Source organism: Parasteatoda tepidariorum, chromosome 2 (assembly GCF_043381705.1).
Source record: "Parasteatoda tepidariorum isolate YZ-2023 chromosome 2, CAS_Ptep_4.0, whole genome shotgun sequence".
NCBI lineage: Eukaryota > Metazoa > Arthropoda > Arachnida > Araneae > Theridiidae > Parasteatoda > Parasteatoda tepidariorum.
This window is the reverse complement of record NC_092205.1, coordinates 96,397,200-96,421,096: the sequence shown is the minus strand read 5'-3', so window position 1 is coordinate 96,421,096 and position 23,897 is coordinate 96,397,200. Positions and strand designations below refer to the sequence as shown.

Below are 23,897 nucleotides of genomic sequence, written 5' to 3'. Positions count from 1 at the left end.
ATCGTCATTATTATTTTGTGAATCGAATAAACCCTTTCCAGGGCAGAAAACAAGAAAGATGGATGTAAACGAATTAAGTTTTGTCTTCGGCAGACGATTCTTCCATTATTCGCGTCCGAAATTAATATTCTGCGTTCAGCAGTATAGGCTAAATACCAAATATTTGTATGTTGCATCTCTAATTTAGAAGCAGCAATTGTTGTTTATTTTTTAAAATTTAATTTTTTTAATTATAATTTTACAGTGTTGAGCATTATCATGTATGTCTTTACAATTTAAAAACTCCTTGAAAAAGTTTTTTTTTTGCAATAACGGACCCTATTTGCACAAATTCATAAAAGCGGACCCTGATTGAAAAAATGTGAGTAATTTTTTCACAATTTCACGAAAAACGGACCTTTCACAAAATGTCTGGACAGACCCCTGCCTGTTTTAACTATTGGTACCATACTTTCCAGATTGCATCTATCCTCAAATATTTTAAATATCAAGAATCCAGATCTTTTGAAAAAAAGATTATGTTTGTTCAGAGAAAGTGATTTTCGCGTTTGATTTCGTCTAATTTTTAATATTTGACAAGGATTCTAAAAACATATATTAAGGATGGTCTCTACGGAACACCTTTAGGTATTAAGTGTAAGATCTTAATCATTCAAGAGTCTATTAAATGAGTTTGAAAGGCAATCAAGTAAGATATTTTTGTTCACATTGTTTAATATAATGAAATAATTATTTTATTCAAACTTTAAACGTTTGAACAATATTTCATGAAATTTTCTTCGGTTAAGTCTTAAAACTCAGCCTCTTCTGAGACTTCTTTGAAAAAAAGTGACTACTCATAGCTTGAAATGAAATAAACCAAATTTTGTTAGTTGCTGTTCTGTTCTTTTCAAAATGAAAGTTGTAATTTGCATTTTTGCCTGAGTTGCATACATATAAACACTATTTGTAATTTTTCGGTAAAATCTGGATAGTGTATTGACTTGCAAAATGAGTTATTATCAAAGAAAAAAATCCTTTCTTTAATTACTATTCCTTTGAAAGACTTGGAGTAATATAATAATAAGCCACATTTCCAATTTATACAAGAGAGTGTTTTATTATTTTTACTATCATCATTTTAAGATATAAAACCCCATGGTTTTCATGTGAGCCGGGTTGCAAAGAAAAGCCGGCCTACAATGAAAAATGGCCTATTCTTTCCATTCTATTTCGAGTAAGCCAAGCCTGTCAAGTATCAATTCCTCTAAGTGACACATTCTATATTCTTTCACAAAGATTTCAATTCTTTCACTCTATATTTCTTACGTAACACAAAGACAGGCACGAAGCCATGTGGAACATCGAAGTTTGCCAGGTACACAAAACAAAAATATATCACGGTTACAGTAAAATGCATAAACAAATAATAAATCTAAGTTAGGTAAAGGAAGTAGACTAGAAAAAATTATATTTTAAAAAATTCGACGTGCTATATTTAATAAACTTAACGTTAATTAACATTCTAAGTTATGTAGAGAAACTTAGTTCAACTTTAATACTCCATATCAATAAAAATTGATAAAGATCAGCTGGTGCGGACGTCATAGATCACATGCGTGGGTATTGGTTTGTCTTTCAAATGGAAAAACCTTTTTTTTTCTCTTCAAAATATTAAAATACAAACAAATTATGGCTGATTGCACAGTGAGAAAGTAATCTTGCAATAATTTATTTGCATTTTGATACTTTGTAATGATTTTTCAGCGTTTGAAATTTAATGGTTTGTTGGGTTATTTACCGTTAATTGTGTGGTGAATTTTTAATAATCGTAATCCTCATCGTAGACATTCAAAAAAATAAGTAATTACCAAGCAGTATAATTAAGTAATAAATACTAATATAACGTACAAAATATGCGTTACAAAGTCCAAAATAATACTTTGTATTTGAACGGCCCCACTCTAAAAATACCAATATTTTATGCATATTTACACGTAGAACTGTTATAAGAAACTTTAGTTTTTAATTTACATAAAAATAAATAGAATGAGTTTTATTTTACTTTATAACTGTCGTTGAACAGCCGACCCAATTTTATGCGTTTACGACTACTAATGTTCAACTCCGTAGCCTTGTTATTTTGAACCCAATCCAAAAGACAAGGGAACTTCAGGATCGAGTATTGGGAGAAATTTTGCCTTCGTGGAGGACTTTTCGATGGAGCTAACCCGCATTTGCGTTACATGGAGAGGAAGGCAACGAGAACCTCCCACGGTTAGCCTGACGGCAAGGGGACTCTTGATCCGTGATCCGCCTACCACTGAGGGTATTTCACGTCAGCACTGTGGTCGGTGCAAGCCGGATGCGGAATTCGTATCGACTGGGATTGGAACCCGGTTCGCCGCATTGGAAGGCGAACGCTCTATCCCATTGATTCTCAACCTTTTTAACGCTGCCGCCCCCTTAAGGAGCAAAAAAACATTTCAACGCCCCCCTTTGTGAAAATCCAGTTATTTAGAGCATGGTGACGGAGGGAGGTGTGCTGCATTATATGAGACNAGCCGGATGCGGAATTCGTATCGACTGGGATTGGAACCCGGCTCGCCGCTTTGGAAGGCGAACGCTCTATCCCCTGAGCCATTGCGGCTCAAGTAGAATGAATTGGATGGTCCACGTGATTCGAATGAGTGATCACAAAAAAAAAAGATACTGCATTTTAGACTCACTGGAACAAGAAATCGGGGAAGGCCGCGGTTGAGATGGGCTGACTCAGTGGAGTCTGATTTTCTTCCAATTAATGCAAAGAATTGGAGAGTCGTCATCGAGAAATCTTCAGAGGAAGGCATTGGCTCACATTGGGCTGTCTGGCCAACTATAATGATGAGTTTTTAATTTGATTTAAAATTTACAAAATTATAATTGTTTAAAAGTAAGGTTTTACTCTTTCGTACTCTTAGCTAGTCTAAGTAATCTCGCAGAGGGCTGTTGCTATGGAAACCTGATGTGGTTTACTAACTTAATTTTCTCAAAATTTGAAAATCCCAATAGCTAAAACAGAATTTAACAAGAAAAAATTCCTCTTTGGTATAGTGTCGTCTTTTTTAAAATTTGCTTGAAAAAAAAATTGATGCCACTTTTTGCTGAACTTTTCTGAAAGCAGCAGTTTTTTTTCTTTCTTTTACTCACCTTGAAATAATACCTATTAATATATTCCGCTTTTTTTTTAAAATTGTTTTTTATTATTATTATTCTATATTTTATCGGATAAGACGGAATCTTATCTAATCGTTAACGCACTCTTTCTTCATTTCAATCAACATAAAAGAGTTGAGATTAGAGCATATCCATTGAAATATACGGTGCTGTATACGAGACGGAAGATGTGTTATCAAATAAATACAGGTCAATGTCAAGCTGTTTGTAAAAAAAATTATTTTACGAGCAATTAATCCTCACCTTTGAATCTCTCTTCTTTTTAATCTTAAACACCGAAGTTGAAAGAAATAACCAAAATATCCTTGAGAAGAAAAATTATTTATTGCATATTTTTATCGCTAAAAGGATCATCAGATGTCATTTTTCGATGCTTTAAATACGGTTTTTAGCAAGTCAAAGAATCGTGCGGGACAGATAGAATATCCATTGCTCTCGTCTATTGTTTTGTGGTTCGATTAAGAAAATAAACTTCTTCTCAATTTGGCTTCTACTTCTTATTAAAATGTACAGTGATTTGGATTTTAACGTTCGCAGGATAAAAGTAAGTACATACCAAATATTTGACTGAAATATCGTGTGTAGCCTAACATATCATGTAATTATTTGTACACCATGTTAGACTAGTTAGCTAGACTAAGCCTAGGCTAATTTACTAACAATAACGCCTTGAACGTTTTTTTCAATCCACACTTGTGAAACAGCCGTCACAGTGTCATCGACACATTTAAGTCAGTTGAGCCACGGAGGCTCAGGGTGCTCGCTTTCCAATGAACTGACCCAAGTTCAAATCCAACCGATGGCAGGTTAGTTTGAATTCTACTGCTGGCTCGCACCTATAACAGAGCCGAAGTGAAATATCCTCGGTGGTGGACGGATCATAGGTTGGATTCCCCTTGCCGTCGGACTGACATGGGATGTTTTCGTGCTTTTCCCCTTCATGTAACGCAATTGAAGATTAGTTCCATCCAAAAATCCTCAAAAAAGGTAGTTATTGTTTCAATGCTTAATACAGGAATTCCCTTGTCTTCTGGGTTGGCTTGTAGTATAATATCTTTAAATTTTATTAAAATATTAGGTGCCAGTCAAGAATGTTGGGTTATTTGTTGGGATTTTCAGGAGACGCTAGGGATTTGTAGATCGAGGCATTTGTGATTATAGGCTCATGTAATAGACTTTTAATTATTGATGGTACAGGTAGAACTAACGTCCACAGTGGTCAGATCATAAGACAGGGTTCCTAGTAGATCATCGAAGTAAAGCATCATTGGCAGTGAGCGGGTGGATGACCACAATGATCATGATCATAATGATAATGACCACAACGATCAATGGTGCGCGTTATCGGTCTTCGTTAAACTGTTTTACCGTAAAGTGCTCGACTCAACTCGTCTCGACTAGAAGCCATCCCCTCTGCAGAGGATCGAGATTATGATGTCATATTTTTCGGTTCTCTCCAGGGATGTTTTCCAGACTGTCGCCAATAGCTCATTGTGGAGCTCTATAGTGCGATGTTAAATACTTGTACTACTACTACTGAATTAACATCTTATTAAAACACTTCGTTTTGGATAAAATAATGTATAGTTAGAAGTGCCGTATTCAGAGCCGCGATGGCTCAGGGGATAGAGCGTTCGCCTTCCAATGAGGCAAACCGGGTACGAATCCCAGCCATGGCTGGTCGAAACGAATTCCGCATCCGGCTTGCTCCGACCGCAGTGCTGACGTGGAATATCCTCAGTGGTAGACGGATCATGAGTTAGAATCCCCTTGCCGTCAGGCTAACCGTGAGAGGTTCTCGTGGTCTACCTCTCCATGTAACGCAAATGAGGGATAGTTCCATCAAAAAGTCCTCCACGAAGGCACATTTCTCCCAATACGTGATCCAGGAGTTTCCTTGTCTTCTGGATTGGGTTCAAAATTGCAAGGCTGAGGAGTTGAACATTAGTAGTCGTAAGCCCAAAAATTGGGTCGGCTGTTCAACGACGGTTATAATATGAAATAAAAAGTGACATATTCAGGGCAAGAACACAAAATGTGCGACAAGAATAAAAACATTGTTTATTTATTTACAATGCTTTTCTTTGCAACGAAAGCTTAACATTGCAACCACCAGCCCAAGATGCAAAATACTCTCTTAAGGTAGGAAACACCCCTTTAAAAGAGTTCAAACTGTTCTGAAATTAATATCTAAAGTGGATATCATACAGCTCTAGCTGGTGGAAAAAATGTAGAGTTAGCGTTATTATCTCAAAAACAGCTAGGGACATCCGGGGCATGGATATAAAATTAAATTATTAAGTTGTTAGTGCAATTGGGCACTTAACAGTTTTGTGGGTAATTAATGCTACGAAAAAAATTCCTTTTAGGAAATGTAACATTTGATCAAAAGGAATGGTTAACTACTTTAAACAACGAATATTATATTGAGTCTGCTAAAAGGAGAAAATCGTTTTCATTATTTCCGAGCATCAGTGAAATAGTTTTCGGAACCTAAATCTTAATTGCTTGACAGCGAAGAAAGATATTGACGTTATATGACTCATAACTATTTAATATTCACGCTGTATTGTTTCTTAGAACAGACTTTGAATTTCTTCTTTGTAATTATAGTTTACAAGGACTTTCACTACTAGGGGAAAAAAAGAACTTTATTCTTTCGTGTTGTGAACAAACGGCACTTGAAGTGCAATTTTTGGTTTTATTAGTGTATGTTATTGCTTTGTGTTAGAATTCCGTGAATTGGTTTGTGACGTCATTAGCCAGTTTCTTTTGCGGTTAGACATTTAAAAGGAAACTCTATTATGCAACTTCTGAGCGGGAAAGGTAATCAGTAGTCAGTTATCTTTAGTTTATTTTATAAATTTTTATTTTATCACTTTTTGAGAACATTTTATGAAAATGTCTGAACGGGGGCCAATCTAATAAGTAGTGCCTGTTGTAATAGTCTTTGATTTTCTTGTGCAATAGCTAAATTTTGAAACTTTTTTTTTTTTTGAATTCGAAAGATATCGCCACAGAAACTTAAATTAAAAGTAATGGAAACACAAGAAAAAGGTAATAACGAAAGAAGTTATTTAGAGAATTATTATGCTTAAAAAAAAAAAAAAAATTTGGACTATCTAGAATATTTTCAACAATAACGGGGACGAGGAAAATATTGTATTTCTTGGGACAAATATGTTAATAATATTTTGCTTAGCCAAGATATATGTTAATTAAAAAATGCTTTACAACCAATTTATATCTTTTTTGCGACATTATTGTGCTGGACACTAAGGACACAATGCTGGACAGAAAGCCGCAACAATCTTTTTTAGAGGACTTTCGCAATATTTGCACGGCCACAAAATAAATATTTAGTTAGTTTTTATGGACAATGCAAAGTAGGTATTTTATTTACGTCGCACTAGAACTGTACAATGGGCTATTGGCGACTGTCTGGGAAACATACCATCGCAATTTTGATCCACTGCAGAGGCGATGGCTCTTTCGCTTTGGTAGCCCGACTACCTGCACGCGAAGTCGAGCATTTTACGGTAGAACAGTTTAACGTGGACCTATACAGAGCACCCTCAGGCTGACTAAAGTTGTACGTTGGCTGATCAAAGTGGTCAGTTCTTTTGAATGACCAGTTATTTTAATAAATAATAAATTCATTTCTTATTTTTTTTATTTATTTTTATGTTGATGGTTTTCTTTTCAGATTATGATGCATTACGTTTTCTTCTTATTTTTTTGTTGTTTTTTTTTGTATACATTTATTCTTTAGTATGTAAATTACATCAGATTTAGTTTTGAAGTAATTCATTGTTGCATGGAAATAACTGTAAATATCAGTTTTTTTTCTTTTTTCTTTCTTTCTTTCTTTTTCTTGTTCACTTTGATCGATCTTTATATTGAGGTTTCTGTTTCCGGAAATTAGAAAATTCAGGTTCACCATTTGTAACGCATGTGTTAAATCACACCTTTTCTTAAAATCATTTTTTATCAACTTGTTCCTATTTTAATTATTTTATTAAAAAATGTTGAGTGTTACTCATATTTAAAAAAAAAAATTAAATAAATAAATAAAAAATTGTGGAGAATTATGACGTGTATCTCTTCACTACACCCACGGTCAATTTAAAAGGTTGATCTAGCGATACTATTAATTAAATGTTTATTAAAATATTATTTAGTTTCGTTTTATACTTTGTATTTAAGAAAGTTTTTTTCCCGGAATATATATAGTTTACCCCTCTCCAGAGGAAAAATGATAGTTGACTCTGAATTGGTTAAATTAATTAATTTCTTTGCATTCATGCATTTGTAAGGATTTTTTTTATTGTAATCTCACATAATTTTAAATTGTGATAATATTGCCGTGCAATTGGGAAAACAACATTAAGTGCAATTTTTTCACACTTAAACGTTGATTTTTCATTTGCACAGCAGAACAATTGTTTTCCCTTATATCTCTTTTATATGAATTTTTTATATAAATTTTTTATATAAATTTTTTGTATGAGTTTTTTCTAATAATCAGAGGTGAATCATAAGGTTTTTGTAAGAGTCATGGCACTACGTACAAATTATAATTACTATATTTCAGAAATTTAACTAAAATGTACATCATTTCCCCCCCCCCCCNATCATTTCCCCCCCCCCCCAAAATTCGATCATCCTGCTCTCAAGTAATATTTATAAATTTACTACTGCATAAAATAATGAAGCTTTTGTTGGGAAATAATGACAAATAGAACATGAAGAAAGTAAAAATATCAATGAACTAAAAATATTAAAAAAATCAGCTAATTTTAATTAGTGCATACTTCAAATAGGGTTTTTTGCCCCTACTAAAATTTTTTCCGTCTTTTTTTTAAGATATAACAATCATGCACACAATGGGTCTGTCCCATGAATCGGGGCTCTTGGATCCCGCTCCGAATGTTTTCAACTTTTGAGAAGTAAGAAGTAATCATAAACGGTTGTAAATCATTCAACGGTTAATTTTTCGATTGTTTCAATTCATAATTTTCACGTAAATCAATATTTAAATATTTTTTTTCTTCAGAAAATTAACTACAATAAAAAAAAAAAATTGAAATCGAAAGAATAATAAAATACAATTTAAGATTTTTTCCAACTTATGAAACATTCCCATCGAATGTGGCTCGATTGTTTTACTTTAAATGCACCTATAAAATTCTCAATTTTTAAATACGTATTTTACAGGAATTTTTATTTTGATGAAAATATGATAAAAGAATATTGTGGCAACAACGTTTAAAAATATTATGCATCAAAATAAAAAGTTTGTTTTCAAAACACTTGAATACTACACGAAAGAGAAACCGATTGAACTTTTCAGTTTTACGTTACGTCTCGGAGAACTGACCTGTCTTAAAAATTTATAAATATGGAATGGCAACAGCGCTGAAATAGTCTTGTTTCACATTGATAGTTCCTGTTCAGTTAGTTCGCTTTCGTCTTCTGAACGCAATAGTTATGTGATGTTGTTAGTCTTTATTATAAGTGGGGAATAGTTAATTTTATTTCATTTTTAAATATAAACAAAATATGCTATCAGTGATGTTACCTGCAGGGAATAAATTGCGTAAAGGTAACTACATTGTTTTTTATATTTTATATAGAGTTGAATATTTAAAATTCCGTAGCTTGTAAAAATTATTAAAATATTCATAACATTCATTCTGTTTGCATAAACCAGTTAAAATTGTATGTTTAAACTAATTAAAGTTAAAAATCTATTTATTTTTGTGTTCTAGTATTAAATAACCAAGTTTTTGTTCTGCAAAAAAAAAATTAAAATAAATAAAAGTTTAAATAAGCATTAAAATGCAGAAGTTACAACCTTTTTTCATTTTTGTACTTTGTTTATGCACATTCAATTTGGGAGAATTTTTTGTTATTCAAGATGCTGTTATTCTTTTGTTTTTCTATTTCCTGTATATGTTCTGATGACAGTTCTTTTTAATTCATATAACTCCCAAACTTATTTTGCATTTCTTTTAAACATGTTATACTGTTTAAAATCGAACTACAAATATTTCACATACATAAAAAATTTGTGTTTTTAATATTGCTATAATTTTGACAGATTTAACATTTTGTGTACCCTAAAAACTTCAGCATTTTTAAAAATNAAAAAAAATTTAAATCGAAAGAATAATAAAATATAATTAACGATTTTTTCCAATTTATGAAACATTCCAATCGAATGTGGTTTGATTGTTTTACTTTAAATGTACCTATAAAATTCTCAATTTTTAATATGTATTTTACAGGAATTTTTATTCTGATGAAAAAGTGATAAAAGAATATTGTGGAAGCAGCGTTTAAAAATATGTTTTAAAATGAAAACTTTGTTTTCAAAACAGTTGCATACTACACGAAATCGTTTATTTATAACAAAAAGAGAAACCGATTGAACTTTTCAGTTTTAAGTTACGTCTCAGAGAACTGACCTTTCTTTAAAATTTATAAATATGGAATGGCAACAGCGCTGAAATAGTCTTGTTTCACATCGATAGTTCCTGTTGAGTTAGTTCGCTTTCGTCTTCTGCACGCAATAGTTATGTGATGTTGTTCGTCATTATTATAAGTGGGAAATAGTTAATTTTATTTAATTTTTTAATATAAACAATATATGCTATCAATGATGTTACCTGCAGGGAATAAGTTACGTAAAGGTAACTACATTGTTTATTATATTTTATTTAGAGTTGAGTATTTAAAATTCCGTAGCTTGCAAAAATTATTAAAATATTCAAAACATTCATTCTGTTTGCATAAACCAGTTAAAATTGTATGTATAAACTAATTAAAGTTAAAAATCTATTTATTTTTTAATTTAATTTGTTTTCTAGGATTAAATAACCAAGTTTTTGTTCTGCGAAAAAAAAAAAAATTAAAATAAATAGAAGATAAAATACAGCAGTTATAACCTTTTTTCATTTTTGTACTTTGTTTATGCACATTCTATGTGGGAGAATTTTTTGTTATTCAAGATATTGTTATTATTCTGTTGTTATTATTTCTATTTTTTTTTTTAGTTATTCTATTTCCTGTATATGTTCTGATGACAGTTCTTTTTAATTCATATAACTCCCAAACTTATTGTGCTTTCCTTTCAAACATGTTATACTGTTTAAAATCGAGCTACAAAAATTTTACATACATAAAAAATTTGTATTTTTAATATTGCAATAATTTTAGCTGATTTTAACACATTTTGAGTACCCTAAAAACTAATGCATTTTAAAACTAATGCAAAAAAATTTTTTTTAGAAAAATTACCGTTTTGTATAACCTATAGCTTAAACTGCCTTGGTTTATACTAACCAAACAATTTCTGATTCTAATTGAGAATTCTAAAGGGGGGAAAACGCAGGCACACGCAACAAAAATGTTCAGCATTTAGGGGGCCACCAGAAATGTGTGAGTAATAGATCCATACCCTATGATGATGTTCATCAGACATCTTAAGCTATGGGCTTTTGTTCCAGTCGTTGGTAAGGACACCTATATTTTTAAGTTTATCCACTTACAAAAACAAAGCAGTGGCAATTTGATACATGGCAGATTCTATTATGATTGATAGATAATGAAATTAGTTTTTTCGTTTGTAGAATTCTCTGTATTCTCCTAAATATGTGTGTTAAAACTAACCATAGACTATTTGCAGGTCTGTTGCTGTGCTAAACTTGGCCACAAAAGTGCACGACGAAAAGCCTGCTGTCCTGCTGCCTTCAGGGCAAGTGCAGGACAAACAGAATCATCGTACCCACCTTCTACATGTTCCGCGCCAAAGGTCATGGTGTACACGGATGCAGCGACCAATAACATGGAAAGTCATGGCGAAATGGCAGCATCATCGCTGGAGAAGGCGAAAGCGACTACTGTCCTCCACCCTTATACGCAGCAAGTTGGAGGACACACACAACTACTCATGCTCGACAGGAGTACTCTCTGCAAACCTCTTATTCTGAGAGAGTTACATTTTTATTTGAATGTCCCTCGTACCATGAGGAGCTTCATTCCAAAATATAAAGGTGATTTTTTATATATTTATTTAGTTGAGATAATGCATTGGTGACTGATTTTTCAAGTTGTTGCTGACACTAATGCAACTATAAAATCCTCTAAACACCTCAATGATGTTTCCCAGACCGTCGCCAATAGTCCATTGTGTAGCTCTAGTGTGACGTAAATAAAGTACCTACCTCTAATTCATAAAAGCCAAATTTTAATTTTTGAATTGGTCTTGGTTTTTTAAGAGGTACTTATTTTGTGAAAACTTATCAATTTTGTAAAAATTATTCTAATAAATTAACACAAGAAGATGGTAAGGTAAGAAAATATTTTCAAAAATTTTCACTACAAATAAAAATAATTTTTGACTGGTGAATTTCTATATATTTTTCCCCACATATTCAAAAACAATTTTGCTATTGTGAAATTTTGGGCTAAAACTTTTATCCAAATTTCAAAATCCGTAAAAATCATTGTCCATAGTTAAATTTCAACTTGAATTTGATAAAAACATGCATTTAGCAGTACAAGTACTAAAAGTTATTTTAATTATAAGAACATTTTCAACTGGGTCATACAGAAACAAATTTTACAGAGAAAAAAATGGTTCATAAAAAAAATAAAGGTCTGTTAGAATAAATTTACAATAGTATTTAAGATAATGTTTGAATTTAGACTTCCTGTTAAGTTTATAGAGAGAGAGCTTCAGGCAGCTTTCAGAAAAGCTACTCTTTTAAAATTTCCGTATATTGCAATGAGAACGGGGTTTGCATGAAAATCTGCTTTTTTAATTGTGAAACTACCATTTTTCCTAAAGTTGAATGTGTGAATGTACTGCTATACGGTAGTAAATTTACCCTGCAATAGTACTAATTTATGTTTGGAGTACTAAATACATAGTTCTTGTAAATAATGTGGGGGAAATTTTGTGGAATTTTGACATGTTTCTTTCAATAGAGTATTAAGTAAATATTTATGCGAATTATTTTTTACAAATATTTTGGCTTTTAAAGTAATTTTCAAATCAAAGCTATTAATATTGTCTTCAACAGTTGTAATAAGAAAGAGACCTTATCAAAAATGACAATTCTATGAAGGGTGGTGTTCAAAGCTGTTGAAATAAACATTTTTAGAAATAAACATTTTTTGAAGAGAATGTTCATCATTGAAACATTGTTGATTTAAGGAGTTAGAAATGTGTGGTGATTAAGTTAATCCAATGGAAATTATTAATTAAATTGTGATAATTAGCAATCAACATATTTAATAATATCAAAAATAAAAAAAGGATAAGTTGCATGTTGCTAATGCTATATCAAGTTGTAAGACAGACTTGGAAAAAAAAGGCAATGATATATCATAAAGCGGTAGAAAAAATTTACATCATGTCGACACTGGCAGGCAAGCTGGAAGGCTTGTTTTGATTATTCTAGTATGGGTGTTGCCAGGTTTGATTTTGCAATATGTTGACAGATTAGATTATAATAGAGAAGAAATGTAAAATAGAATTGTTAAATATTATAATTTGATTATAATATTTTACAATTCTGTTTTGCCATCTGTGCGAGAAGTTGATTCACCTCAGCTCTATAAATAGCCATTGACACTTTATATCAATCCTGAAATAGTATTTGCTGCAATGCCTAGTTAACTTAATTTTTATTACTTTGTTTTTAGGTGTTATTCAAGTGCATGAAATGGATGATAAAACAACGGTGTATCACCCTGTAAAAAGTCGCAGAAGAGAGGAAAGAACACTAAGTTGCAGAAGTTCTGAAATGAGGTAATTTTCACACAAGCTTCGAAAAAAATTTTGTTTTGCAATTTTAAAAATGACCATTAATTATACAGGATAATTTCACCTGAATGACAATTTGGAAAAGTCATAATGACAGCTTTTAAGAGTTTTATCTATTTCACTGCAATTTTTTTTGCATATATGACTCGCTACTTGTGTGTCTTTTGTGTATCTTTATAATTAATAACATTTATTGAAATATCTGAATTTTATTAATAACTGAGCCTTGCACAGGAATAATTATAATATATGTAATTATTTCTGTACAACATAATTATGCATATTATATGGAAAACATAATTATATGGAATAATTATCTGTATTATAATTATATTATGATTATATATATATTACTGATTTATTGTTGCGCAGGAATAATTATAATCAGGGTTGGGTTTTTGCCATGACAGTGGTAAAAACCGTGTTTTTACTGGTAAAAACTGTCAAAAACCTACTGTTTTCTTTAATTTATGGCATATAGCAGATTATATATCATTTTCACATAATTGCCTTTATAAATGAATGTTGTAAATGATTGCTATTGATTTTGCAACTATATACATGTATTCTTATAGAAGGATATACATTCATATAGAAATATTGTAATATACTTATTGAAAATAGTGATACTTACTTTTATCATAATAGCTTGATTTGCAAAGGATTCAAAATTTTGCACTTCTTAATTGTTAGAAATAAGCAAGCAAACAAAAAAGCTTGGAACTATTAATAAATTCAAGAACTAAAAGGAATTTAAAATTCGGCATTTCTTAAATATAGAAATAAGCTAAACAAAACTTGTAACTACTAACAAACTGTAAGTCAAGAATTACTGCTATTTTGTAAAGTTAAAAACTTTTATTTAGTTACAAAAGCACATTAAACAAAACTTAATTACAAACAAAATTACATGTTCAGTAGTCGGGGGTCACTGTGCCAAAGCATACGATAGCAAGTGACTAATTTTGCGCATTTTTCATTGCCCAGTCGATTTCTCAGTTCAGTATGAATGAGTCCAAAATTTGAGAAGATTCAAAATTATTTTACCAAATACTTATAAATTATTTTATTAAATACTCAAAATTATTTTACCAAAACTATGGGTTTTTGACATGACGGTAAAAACTGGTCATGTGTCAAAAACTTGCCAACCCTGATTATAATATATATAATTATTTCTGTGCAACATAATTATGCATATTATATGGAAAACATAATTATATGGAATAATTGTCTGTTATAATTATATTATGATTATATATATTACTGATTTATTGATTATTTATTATTTTTCACCCTTTAAGGTATCTAACTGTAACTCATAATCATATAGAGTAAAGTATCTGAAAGTATTCAGGCTATGAAAAATCGTTGCTTGTTTGATAAAATTGTACAAAATTATTTTTAAACCAATTGATTTCTTTTTAAGTGAGCATTATAAAATTAGTTTTGTTTATATTTCTTAGAAATTATTACCTAAATTAATACCCATGGTTAGTGTTGAAGAGTTAAATTATTAACTCTTACTTATTAATTGTTCTAATTATTAGTTGTAGTTCAATTATTGTTGTAAATAATAGTTGTAGTCTAATAATTACTAGTTCTAATTATTTTGTTTAATATTTTTCAGAGTGAAAATAAATTCCTGCAGTGATAAAAAATTGGTCAAAGAACGTCATCTTAATGGCTCTAATTCTAGATGTATCCTTTCTTTTTATTGAACATTGATTTACTGTTTCTTTAAGTTTATAATAATTTCAATTTTATTTTAAATTTATTTGGAGTTTAGGGGAAAAAACACATATATAAATTTTTTTTTAAAAATGCCAGTTTTATTATTTTATATAACTGAACAGTATGCACACTGAAAAAGATTTTTAAAAAAGTATTAAGTTGAAATTTATAGAAAGAGATTTATAGTAAACTTCAAATGACATTCTTTTGCCTTACAGATTCTGTAGTTCCTCCAATCTTCCATCTTGCATTTTCATTTTTTGTCTTTTTATTTGATTTATTATGAAATGTATGTGAAGGAATTATTTTCTTGTGTAAATGTGATTTTGTGTTTTACAATTTCCCTCTAAATTTTTGCCATTTGTTTTTATCATTTTCCAATTATTCGTTATCTCCCTTATAATGTTTAAAAAAAAAGCAGGTTTGCTAGGAAATTTTCTATTCAGTGTTTTTCTAAATGAATAATAACTAATCAAACAAGTGAGGATATAATATACTTTTTGTCTTGTATGAATAAAAAAGAACAATGTAAGTAAAGCACAACCTTTATTTGTGCTTTATTCACTTGTTTTTCTTTAGTCAAAAAAGTAGTTTCGCTTCACATAGACTGTATGAATACATCTTTAAAAATGGAGGTCAGCTACTGGGATTTGTCTATGTTGCTTATTAGTAGATCGTTTAGCAATTAATTTTTGTAAAGTTTTTTTCAATTAAACAAAGGCTTCTGCGAACTGATTTGCTATATATCTTTCATGTTTACTTTTCTGTTGTAGTTTTATCATTCACTTGAAACTAATGTTACAATATTCCATTGAATATGTGAAAAAATGCTTTCAATTCAATCAATTGCACAATTAATGCTTTCTCATACACAAATATTGCAAAATTTTTGGTTCTATAATGAAAACCCTTCCTCAGTGTATAAGTACAGGATGAGATGAACAGGATGAGAGTACAGGATGCAAAATGTTTTTCATTACAAATTGAAACTGTAGCTCGTCTGTTAGATCCTTTTAATATCCTATTAATCGACCTTCCTATTAATCCGCAGTCCTTCGCGAGGACAACTAAGGAATCATTGAGATTTGATTATTAAACCGTCACAGGTTCACAAAGCAAAATATCTTTTTTACTTATTTTTCTTATGCATCTTCTTAAATATGTTCCATATGCTTTCTTTTTTCTTTCTTTTTGCAATCTCATTTGTGTAATTACATGAATATGCAGTTGCACATTGACTTTTTACGTGTTGCATTGATAGTTTTTGTTCAATTAAATATAGAACTGTAATTTTTAGCCTTTTTTTGTTGCTATGTGCAAGTAAAATTACATAATGTAAAATTATGTTGAATACAAGCTGTTAATTTTAGTAATATATTTTTAAGTTAATCGTGTTAAATTGGAAGAGATAAATTATTTTATTTGTTATCCATAACTTTACTCAGAAGAATACTATAGATAAAAATATTAATTATTTAATACAATTCATACATAGCAACATTTTATTAAACTTAAAAATAGTTATTGATAACAAGATATAGGTGTCCTTTTTTTCTATCGAGTTGTTTAGTCTCTCTGAGGGAAAATTTTGGAAAAATAACCAAGTGATAACTCTAAGATTTAATGCTTCCCTCTCCTTTTTTATCTGTATTTTCTAGTGACCTTTTTGTGTCAATATTTTTTATTCTTTTAAAAAATTTATCTGATAATTACATAATGCTGATAAAATGTGCATTATCAATGTATTTATTACCAGAATATGTTTCACCACCAGTATATATTGAGGTAACTGGTGAAATGAGTAACATCACCATTATGCTTTACGTAATTTTGATGTAGTTCATATTGGCTATGTTATATATGATGATGATAATATTTAGTACTTATTGATATTTTTAATGACAATTCAATCAAACATGTTTAGTGTTTGAAGAGTTATTGTAGATAGGTATTATTTTCTTAATGTTTAAATATTGGTTATTCATTAATGTGAAATTCTTTAGTTTGGTAAAAGAACTTTATCTTGAGTCACTATTTTGAAAAAAAGAAGTGTTTTCTTTCTTTGATGGGAAATTCACATGTATTTCATGTAGTTTCAAGTGAAATTAAATTTGACCCATTTCCTATATTAAACAATTAGGGGAACAAAAACCCTCTGTTAATTGTCTCATGAATGCTTTTGCGATCATCTTTGTCTCTCATCACAAAACCAATTATTTCTACAAAATCTAAACACATTCAATTAAAAAAAAATTATATAAATAAATTACTTTTTTGCTTATGTCACTAACTCTCTCCAGGGTGCATAAGCGTTTTTGAAAAGTGCTCAAAGGTGCTTATTTTTTATTTACGTTTTTTAAAAGCCTTTAAACGTGTTTTTTTTTAAATTCAGGGTTTGTAAAAAATGTGTTAGAAATCTTACTTAAAAGAAAAGTGCTTTAGATCTTTTTCCTTTGATATGTCAATTGTTGTTCTAAATTACAAAAAAAAACACTATTTATCAAAAACTAGTTATTTTATTATGATAAAGTAAAGTTTTTGAAAATGTTTTTGAATTTTATTGATTTTATGTTTATAAATTAAGAACTTTAAACAATGGAAAAAATAACTTTTATTATTGCACAGATCCTAATTATGATTTTGTTTCTTTTTGGAAAGTGATTAAAAATATTTTCTGAGTGCTTGCAAAGTACTTAAAAGTGCTTATTTTTGGTTGAAAAATTTGGTTACTCACCCTGTTCTCACCCAAAAATATTTGTTTTGAAACTCTTATTGAAATATCTTTTTGAATGTATTTTTTAAAATGGGTTATAACCAATAAATTTTCTATTATGACAAATTAAATGAATCTTTCAGACACCTGTTAATAATTTTGCTTCACAAAATACCAATAGTTTAATATTATGGAATGCATTAGCATTGCAGTTTTGTGCACAAAGTATCCATGTTTATTAGGTGCATCGTTAGTAATTATTCATTAAGCTAAGCAATCTCTTTTTCAGTCCTATTTATGTATATTGTTTAATTTTTTTTATGGAGTAATGACTATGTAATCTTGTCTATTTCATGAAGGAAAGAAATATTTAAAAAAATGCATGCCTAATTTATTACATACCATTATACGTATCTTTAGCTTCATAACTGCATAACACTTTTGGCTAAAAATTTTTACTTTTAATGTCTTATACTTTGACATTTTACCTTGTGATATTTATTCTATACTATTACAGTTTTATTTTAACAGCAGGGTTTGGTATAATGATTTAAATCATAATTAAAGTTGTGATTTAAATCACTTGATAATTTTTTAGAAAAAAATCATTGATTTAAATCAACCGTGAAGGGACTGATTTCTTTAAAAATGAAACTTAACTTTTTTGATAAGAAATAAAAAGATGAATGTCAATTATTGTAATTCAAAGGATTTTTTAAGAAAAGGTGACTTAGATTGACATCAAACTTTAAAATTATAGTTTTCCATTAGCTGTTTGTAAAATAATTTACTGGTGATTAACATATCTCAATCATACCCATTAAGTTTTATATTTATTTAAAAAAAAGTGCTTTAAAACTTTTTAAATATGTAACTAGTGTAAAGTAGTAACGAAGAACTTCTTCTACATAGAAAACTTTTTAAAAAATAAATATTTTTTTTGCTGTAATGTTTTCTGATCTAAATCAGTTTTCTCTTCATTGTGTATCTATTTGACAAATTGTCTCTCAATCTTTAGCATTTATTAGAGATTCGAGCTTAAAAAAATATGGAGTTTATTTATTCTGTGACTAGTTTTTAATTTTCAATGATAATTTTCACCATATTATTCAGAAATAATAATGTTTTTTGCTAATATTGTTTTTTAACAAAGTTAAGTATTGTTAATATATTTATTTTATCAGATGCTTTGGTTGGTAAACTCTGGTTTGAATAAGAAAATACCATATTCAAATCAAAGAAATCAGATTTCTTCTTATTTTTTTTTTTAAATTTTTGAAAAATAATGATTTTTGCCAACCTTACTTAGCAAAGTATTAGTATTAATGATAAATTAAACCTATAAAAATCAAACGAAGATGTATTGTAATAGGTAAAAATAATAATACACATGAACAGTACAATACTTTCTTCTAAAGGCATTTTCATATATCCTTTTATGAGTAACATGTCATGTGTTTTGCTATGTGCAGTCACTTCATCAGATTCTTGTATTATAATAAACTACAATTATTTTAAAGAAGTTTTTATGTAATTAAAAATTTACTTTTTTTTTAAATGTAAAATTTTATGAAATGTTTTTAAATCAAAACATTATTATAATAAATATTTTTAATATTTATAATATAGATTTATAAAAATCTATTTTAAGTGAATTGCCCTTAATTCATAATGATAGATTTTTTGTTGCTAGAGAACATAGCATCGAATTTTCACCACCCTTGCATTCTTGATTTGAAAATGGGCACCAGAATGCACGGAGATGATGCTTCACCCGATAAAGCTAGCAGCCAGATAGCTAAATGTGCAGCTAGCACTTCTGCTAGGCTTGGTGTTCGTTTATGTGGAATGCAGGTACGTCAACTTTCTGTTCTTATTTATGGGAAAATGTCTCCTATTTTTTAAAACTTTAAAAAATAATTTATAAAATGACATGAATAATCCTTAGTGAAAAATGGATATTGACTAACAGTTTTATTTTCTGGTCTATTAATATGATTTATCCATTTTTTAAATTAAAAACTAACTGTAAATTATTGTGTAATAAAGTTATATGATAATGATAAATCATTCTATTAAATTTGATACTTTTTAAAGCATTCAAACAAGATTATTGTTATTTAATAAATTTACTGCACTGAAATAGTTAAATACAATTGTTTTTAAGATGCATGTCTTTTTTCCTCTTTTTTTTCACATCTTATGTCTGTTTTTTTCCAGTTTGTAATGTCTTGGAATAGACAAGTTACAAATATTTTGTGCTGTATTTTAGTTGTTACTCACTTAAAATAAAAAGTCTCTCTGTTAAATCACAGTAAAACAGTTTTAGATTTAATTGCTCGTTAATTAAATATAATTAAACCTAAAAGTGATTTTAATAATACAATTTTTTTTAAAAACTTCACAATTATAGTGGTTACATTAAAGAGTCAAAGTTATTTTCTATCTTAACAACAATAACCATACCCTTTAACTGTTTCAGTACTTTAAAGAAAAATCCTCATAATTTGTAATAAACATGTAGTCTAACAGCTAGCAAGCACCCAACAATGAGTTTGTGAACATGTTTTAAGATGCAAAACATTTCTTTAAGTATCCGATTTAATCATATTTTTCAATTTTGACCTTTCTTTTTCGGAACAGGAAAAAACTCTTGAAATTTTTTTAAAAACTTGTTTTTTAACTTTTAAATGTACTTCTTTTTTAAATAAAATTCCTTTGAATAAGTTTGCAGAGTTATGAGATTTTTAAATTTGGTTTCAAACCAAATTTTGACTTCTTTTTACAGACAGTGTTTTTATGTATATATTTAATTTTGGGAATTAGAATTTATAATACTATCAAAAAAGTGCTTTTCAGTGTAAAAAGAGTAAATAAATAATTTATATTATTTTTTTATTTAATTTCAGTGTTTGAGTAAGAAAGAGTTATATATTTATATTGCATAAATTTAAAAATTATAATTTTGTTAAAAATTACTGTTGGACTCTGGTTATGAGAAAAAGAAGAATTTTTTTTTTTTAATGTGATTTAGGGACCGTTCAAATATCAGGTAAACTCCTAACGGGGTAGGTCGTTTTTGCTGACTAATTTTTGGTGACAAGGGAAGGGTGAGCAATGCTTTTATGTAAGATATTTAAGATCCTTTTATTTTCAAAATTTTCTTAAATGAAATTATAAAAAATAATGTCACAAAAAACTACATTGAGAAAATTTTAAAATTTAGAATAAAAGTTGGAATTTAAGAAAAAAATTTTTAAAAAAGGTTTTTTTTTTCTTCGAATAATTTTGAGCACAGTAAGAAAGCAAAACATACTCCTAAAGAATTAATAAGATAAAAATTACATTTATTATTTGAATTAAATTTTAAATATTATATTACTACAGTAGAATTCAAAGTTTAGACAAAAAACCTGGGGAGGTGGTTGTTACAACCTTTGTATTTAAGCATAGGAAAAGGTTGTGATTTGCTTTTTTTTCTTCTTCTAGCAAGGAGGATTTTGAAATTTCCAAAACATACTTTTGTAATATTTATCCAATTAAAAAAATAGTTTTATTTTCAAAAACTAATTTGTATAATTTGCAATTAAATCTTTTTAAATATTTAATATATTTTACATTCAGATATGTCTAATTATTCCATTATTTTATGAAACAGGTCTATCAAGCTAAATACGAAGGATATCTGTGGAAAGACAAATACTACGGTCGAACATTAGACGAAAGTGGTGTCCGTAAAGCTCTGCACCAATTTTTCCACAACGGTCTGTATTTAAATTCCTCTGTGATTGATAGGGTATTGGAGTACCTGATAGAATTAAGAGAGGCCGTCGAAAAGCAACAAACTTTCCGCTTCTATTCCAGTTCTCTTTTGATACTATACGAAGGCTGTGTTAAAAAAAATAAGCACCCCTTCTTCATTCCCTGCGAGAGTGAAAGCTCCTGCTTCGAGGACATGATGGACGACGAATCTTCGCTCGAGAGCAGCAACGATTCTACTTCTGCCAGCGCCTCTCTGTCGTGGCGCAGGCAGTCTGCCGAAAACAAGAAGTGCAAAGAGTCCCACGGGCCGGATGTCGACGTGCGCATGATCGATTTTGCGCACACCACGTACGAAGGTTACGATGGTGATACGACCATCCACAATGGACCAGACACTGGTTATTTGTTAGGTTTAGATAACCTCATACGCCTCTTGAGGGAGGTGGAAGATATGGAAATCTAGTTCTGTTCTTTCTCCTGTGTTCAAAACGGACTTGTCTCGAGAGATTTACTATCACCGTCTTTATTTCTCGGACACTGATTTAACTTAATTTTTTAAAACAAGGGCAGTTAATGTATATTCACTTAGGAAAGAATAATTTTTATTCCTACATCAAGATAGGCCCTTTTCAGTGATGTTTTAAAATGTATAAAAGGGCCATTATGTAGTAGTATTAAAGACTGATCGACTTTTTATTTATGTAGTTAAAAATTTTGTGATCACAAAAAAGTTCAAAGCTGAGACTGTTCAAAGACTGCCATTGCATTAAATAAACTTTTTCTTTTATTCACACCTTGCTGTATTCTGAAATAAGTTGATATTTTTTTTTTAAATTCCTTCACAAGGAACAACTGTTTTTATGTATATAGACTATCTGTGATAATAGTGATATGTTTATACTTCCATTTTTTTTGTCAGTGTATATATATATATATATTATTTATGCATCAGAGTAGCTTCATGTTATGTATTTTTGATTGATGGAAGTTTGCCTTTTTTAGCTGAACAAATGTATGTGTATCTTTTTTTTTCATTTTGTTTGTTATCCCGGTTGATTTTTTTTTGACCTTGGTTCATTTTTAATATTTCAGAGATGCCCAACTTGCTCCGCTTTGTAAAAAAGAAATATTTCCTAGGTATTAAATTTAAGTTATTGAATTATTCAGGGTGCATAGCTTTTCTTTAAAGGTGCTTATTTTTTTAAAGCCCTTAAAGGTGCTTTTTTCCATTGCGTGTTTTTAAGAAAGTCCTTAATGTTCCCTTTTTCAAAATGAGATTTTTTTGATCATGTATGTTTCAGCTACGAATTATTCAAAAAGTGTTGTTTTCATACAATGTTTCTACTCAATGTTTTCACAATTCATTCAACCACTATGATTATATTATTAGGATATGCACATTAATAAGAAAATTTATCTTCCTATTATTAAACGTTCATTATATATATATTCACATATATATATTTTCATATATATATCTAATATAAACTTTCAATAATAGGAAGGAAATGTTTTTTATTAGTGCTCATATCCTAATTATATTTGAGGAGATTTCTGTATCGTGACCTGTGGCAGAATAATCGCCAGTTCTTGGCAACTTCCGGGCAGCAACCCGCGAGTAATTTACAAAAAAAACATCACAGGAAGGGACCAACTTGAATGGTTTAACTCGTCGCCATCCCTGGGCAAACATCTATTTTTTTTAAAAGAAATTTTGCAAGTTTAAAATCTATTTGGCACCATGGCAATTGTAGTTGACGTGACAGATCCCCAAATATCCCCTTATATATATTTTTTAAATATAGAGTTTAAGAATATTTTTTCAGTGCTTGAAAAGTGCTTTAGAGATGTTTATTTTTTGTTCTAAAATTTGTGCCTGCACCCTGTAATTTTTCCACCAGGTCGTATCTAAAATTCAAAGTATCATATGAAAAGCAACTTTATTGCAGTTATATCATGGTGATACTTATAAAGAGTGGGAATAACTATTCTTATTCTACAAATTTTACTATTGAATTCGTTACCCAATTAATTAAAACTTTTGCAAAAAGCGGAGCAGTTGCAATCCCTGATATTTTACTGTGCAATTAAATCTAACACATTTGTGATAATTATTTGTTATTGTCTATCACAGAGAAATGTTTTGGTGGTTCTGATATTTAATTTTATGGACTTATAAGTTTTTATATACACTTCAATGATATCTAATTTAAATTAATTAAATTCTACTTATTTCAGTTAAATATATCTGTATTTTTATGTTCCAAAATGACTTTTAATGTGTTGGCATTATTAAATTAAATTTATGCTAAAAGTTTATCAGTTTTCTTCAATTTGTACTGTCTATTTTTCTATTACAGTCTACTAAATTTCTGTCATTATTTCGCATATAGACCGGGGTATAGTGGATTAGGTAAACAGAGAACAACTTCCCCACACTGATTTTTCAATAAAATTCCATTTTTCAAAAGTAATTTTTTGTTGTTCTTTTATAGTTGATTTTCTAAGTAAATGCCCGGGTATTACTCCGTAATTTTTTATTTATTTAATGCATTGTATTGTTATACCCAAATATATATTGGGAGAAGTTTATTTCAAATTCATCTCCTTGTCAAACCTGAATTTTATATAGATATATTTATTTTACATAGATATACT

General features: G+C 29.4%; 1 protein-coding gene across 7 annotated transcripts in view; it reads left to right on the top strand.

The window, feature by feature from the left end:
* LOC107446777 (inositol hexakisphosphate kinase 1) overlaps positions 1–23,556 on the top strand; it is a 51,959-nt gene extending 28,403 nt beyond the window's left edge. For 4 of the 7 annotated variants that reach the window (XM_043053158.2, XM_043053154.2, XM_043053155.2 and 1 more), the window contains exons 2-6: positions 10,886–11,252; positions 12,910–13,015; positions 14,661–14,731; positions 19,156–19,331; positions 21,136–23,556. In XM_043053158.2, the coding sequence (XP_042909092.1) occupies positions 11,015–11,252; positions 12,910–13,015; positions 14,661–14,731; positions 19,156–19,331; positions 21,136–21,702 (1,158 nt within the window). In that variant the 5' untranslated portion in view covers positions 10,886–11,014 and the 3' untranslated portion in view covers positions 21,703–23,556. Of the gene's footprint in view, positions 1–3,352; positions 3,740–8,650; positions 8,801–9,710; positions 9,891–10,885; positions 11,253–12,909; positions 13,016–14,660; positions 14,732–19,155; positions 19,332–21,135 lie in introns of those variants that run through there. The other 3 variants (XM_043053153.2, XM_043053157.2, XM_043053156.2) reach the window with 3 other exon arrangements.
* Positions 23,557–23,897: the final 341 nt, after the last annotated feature.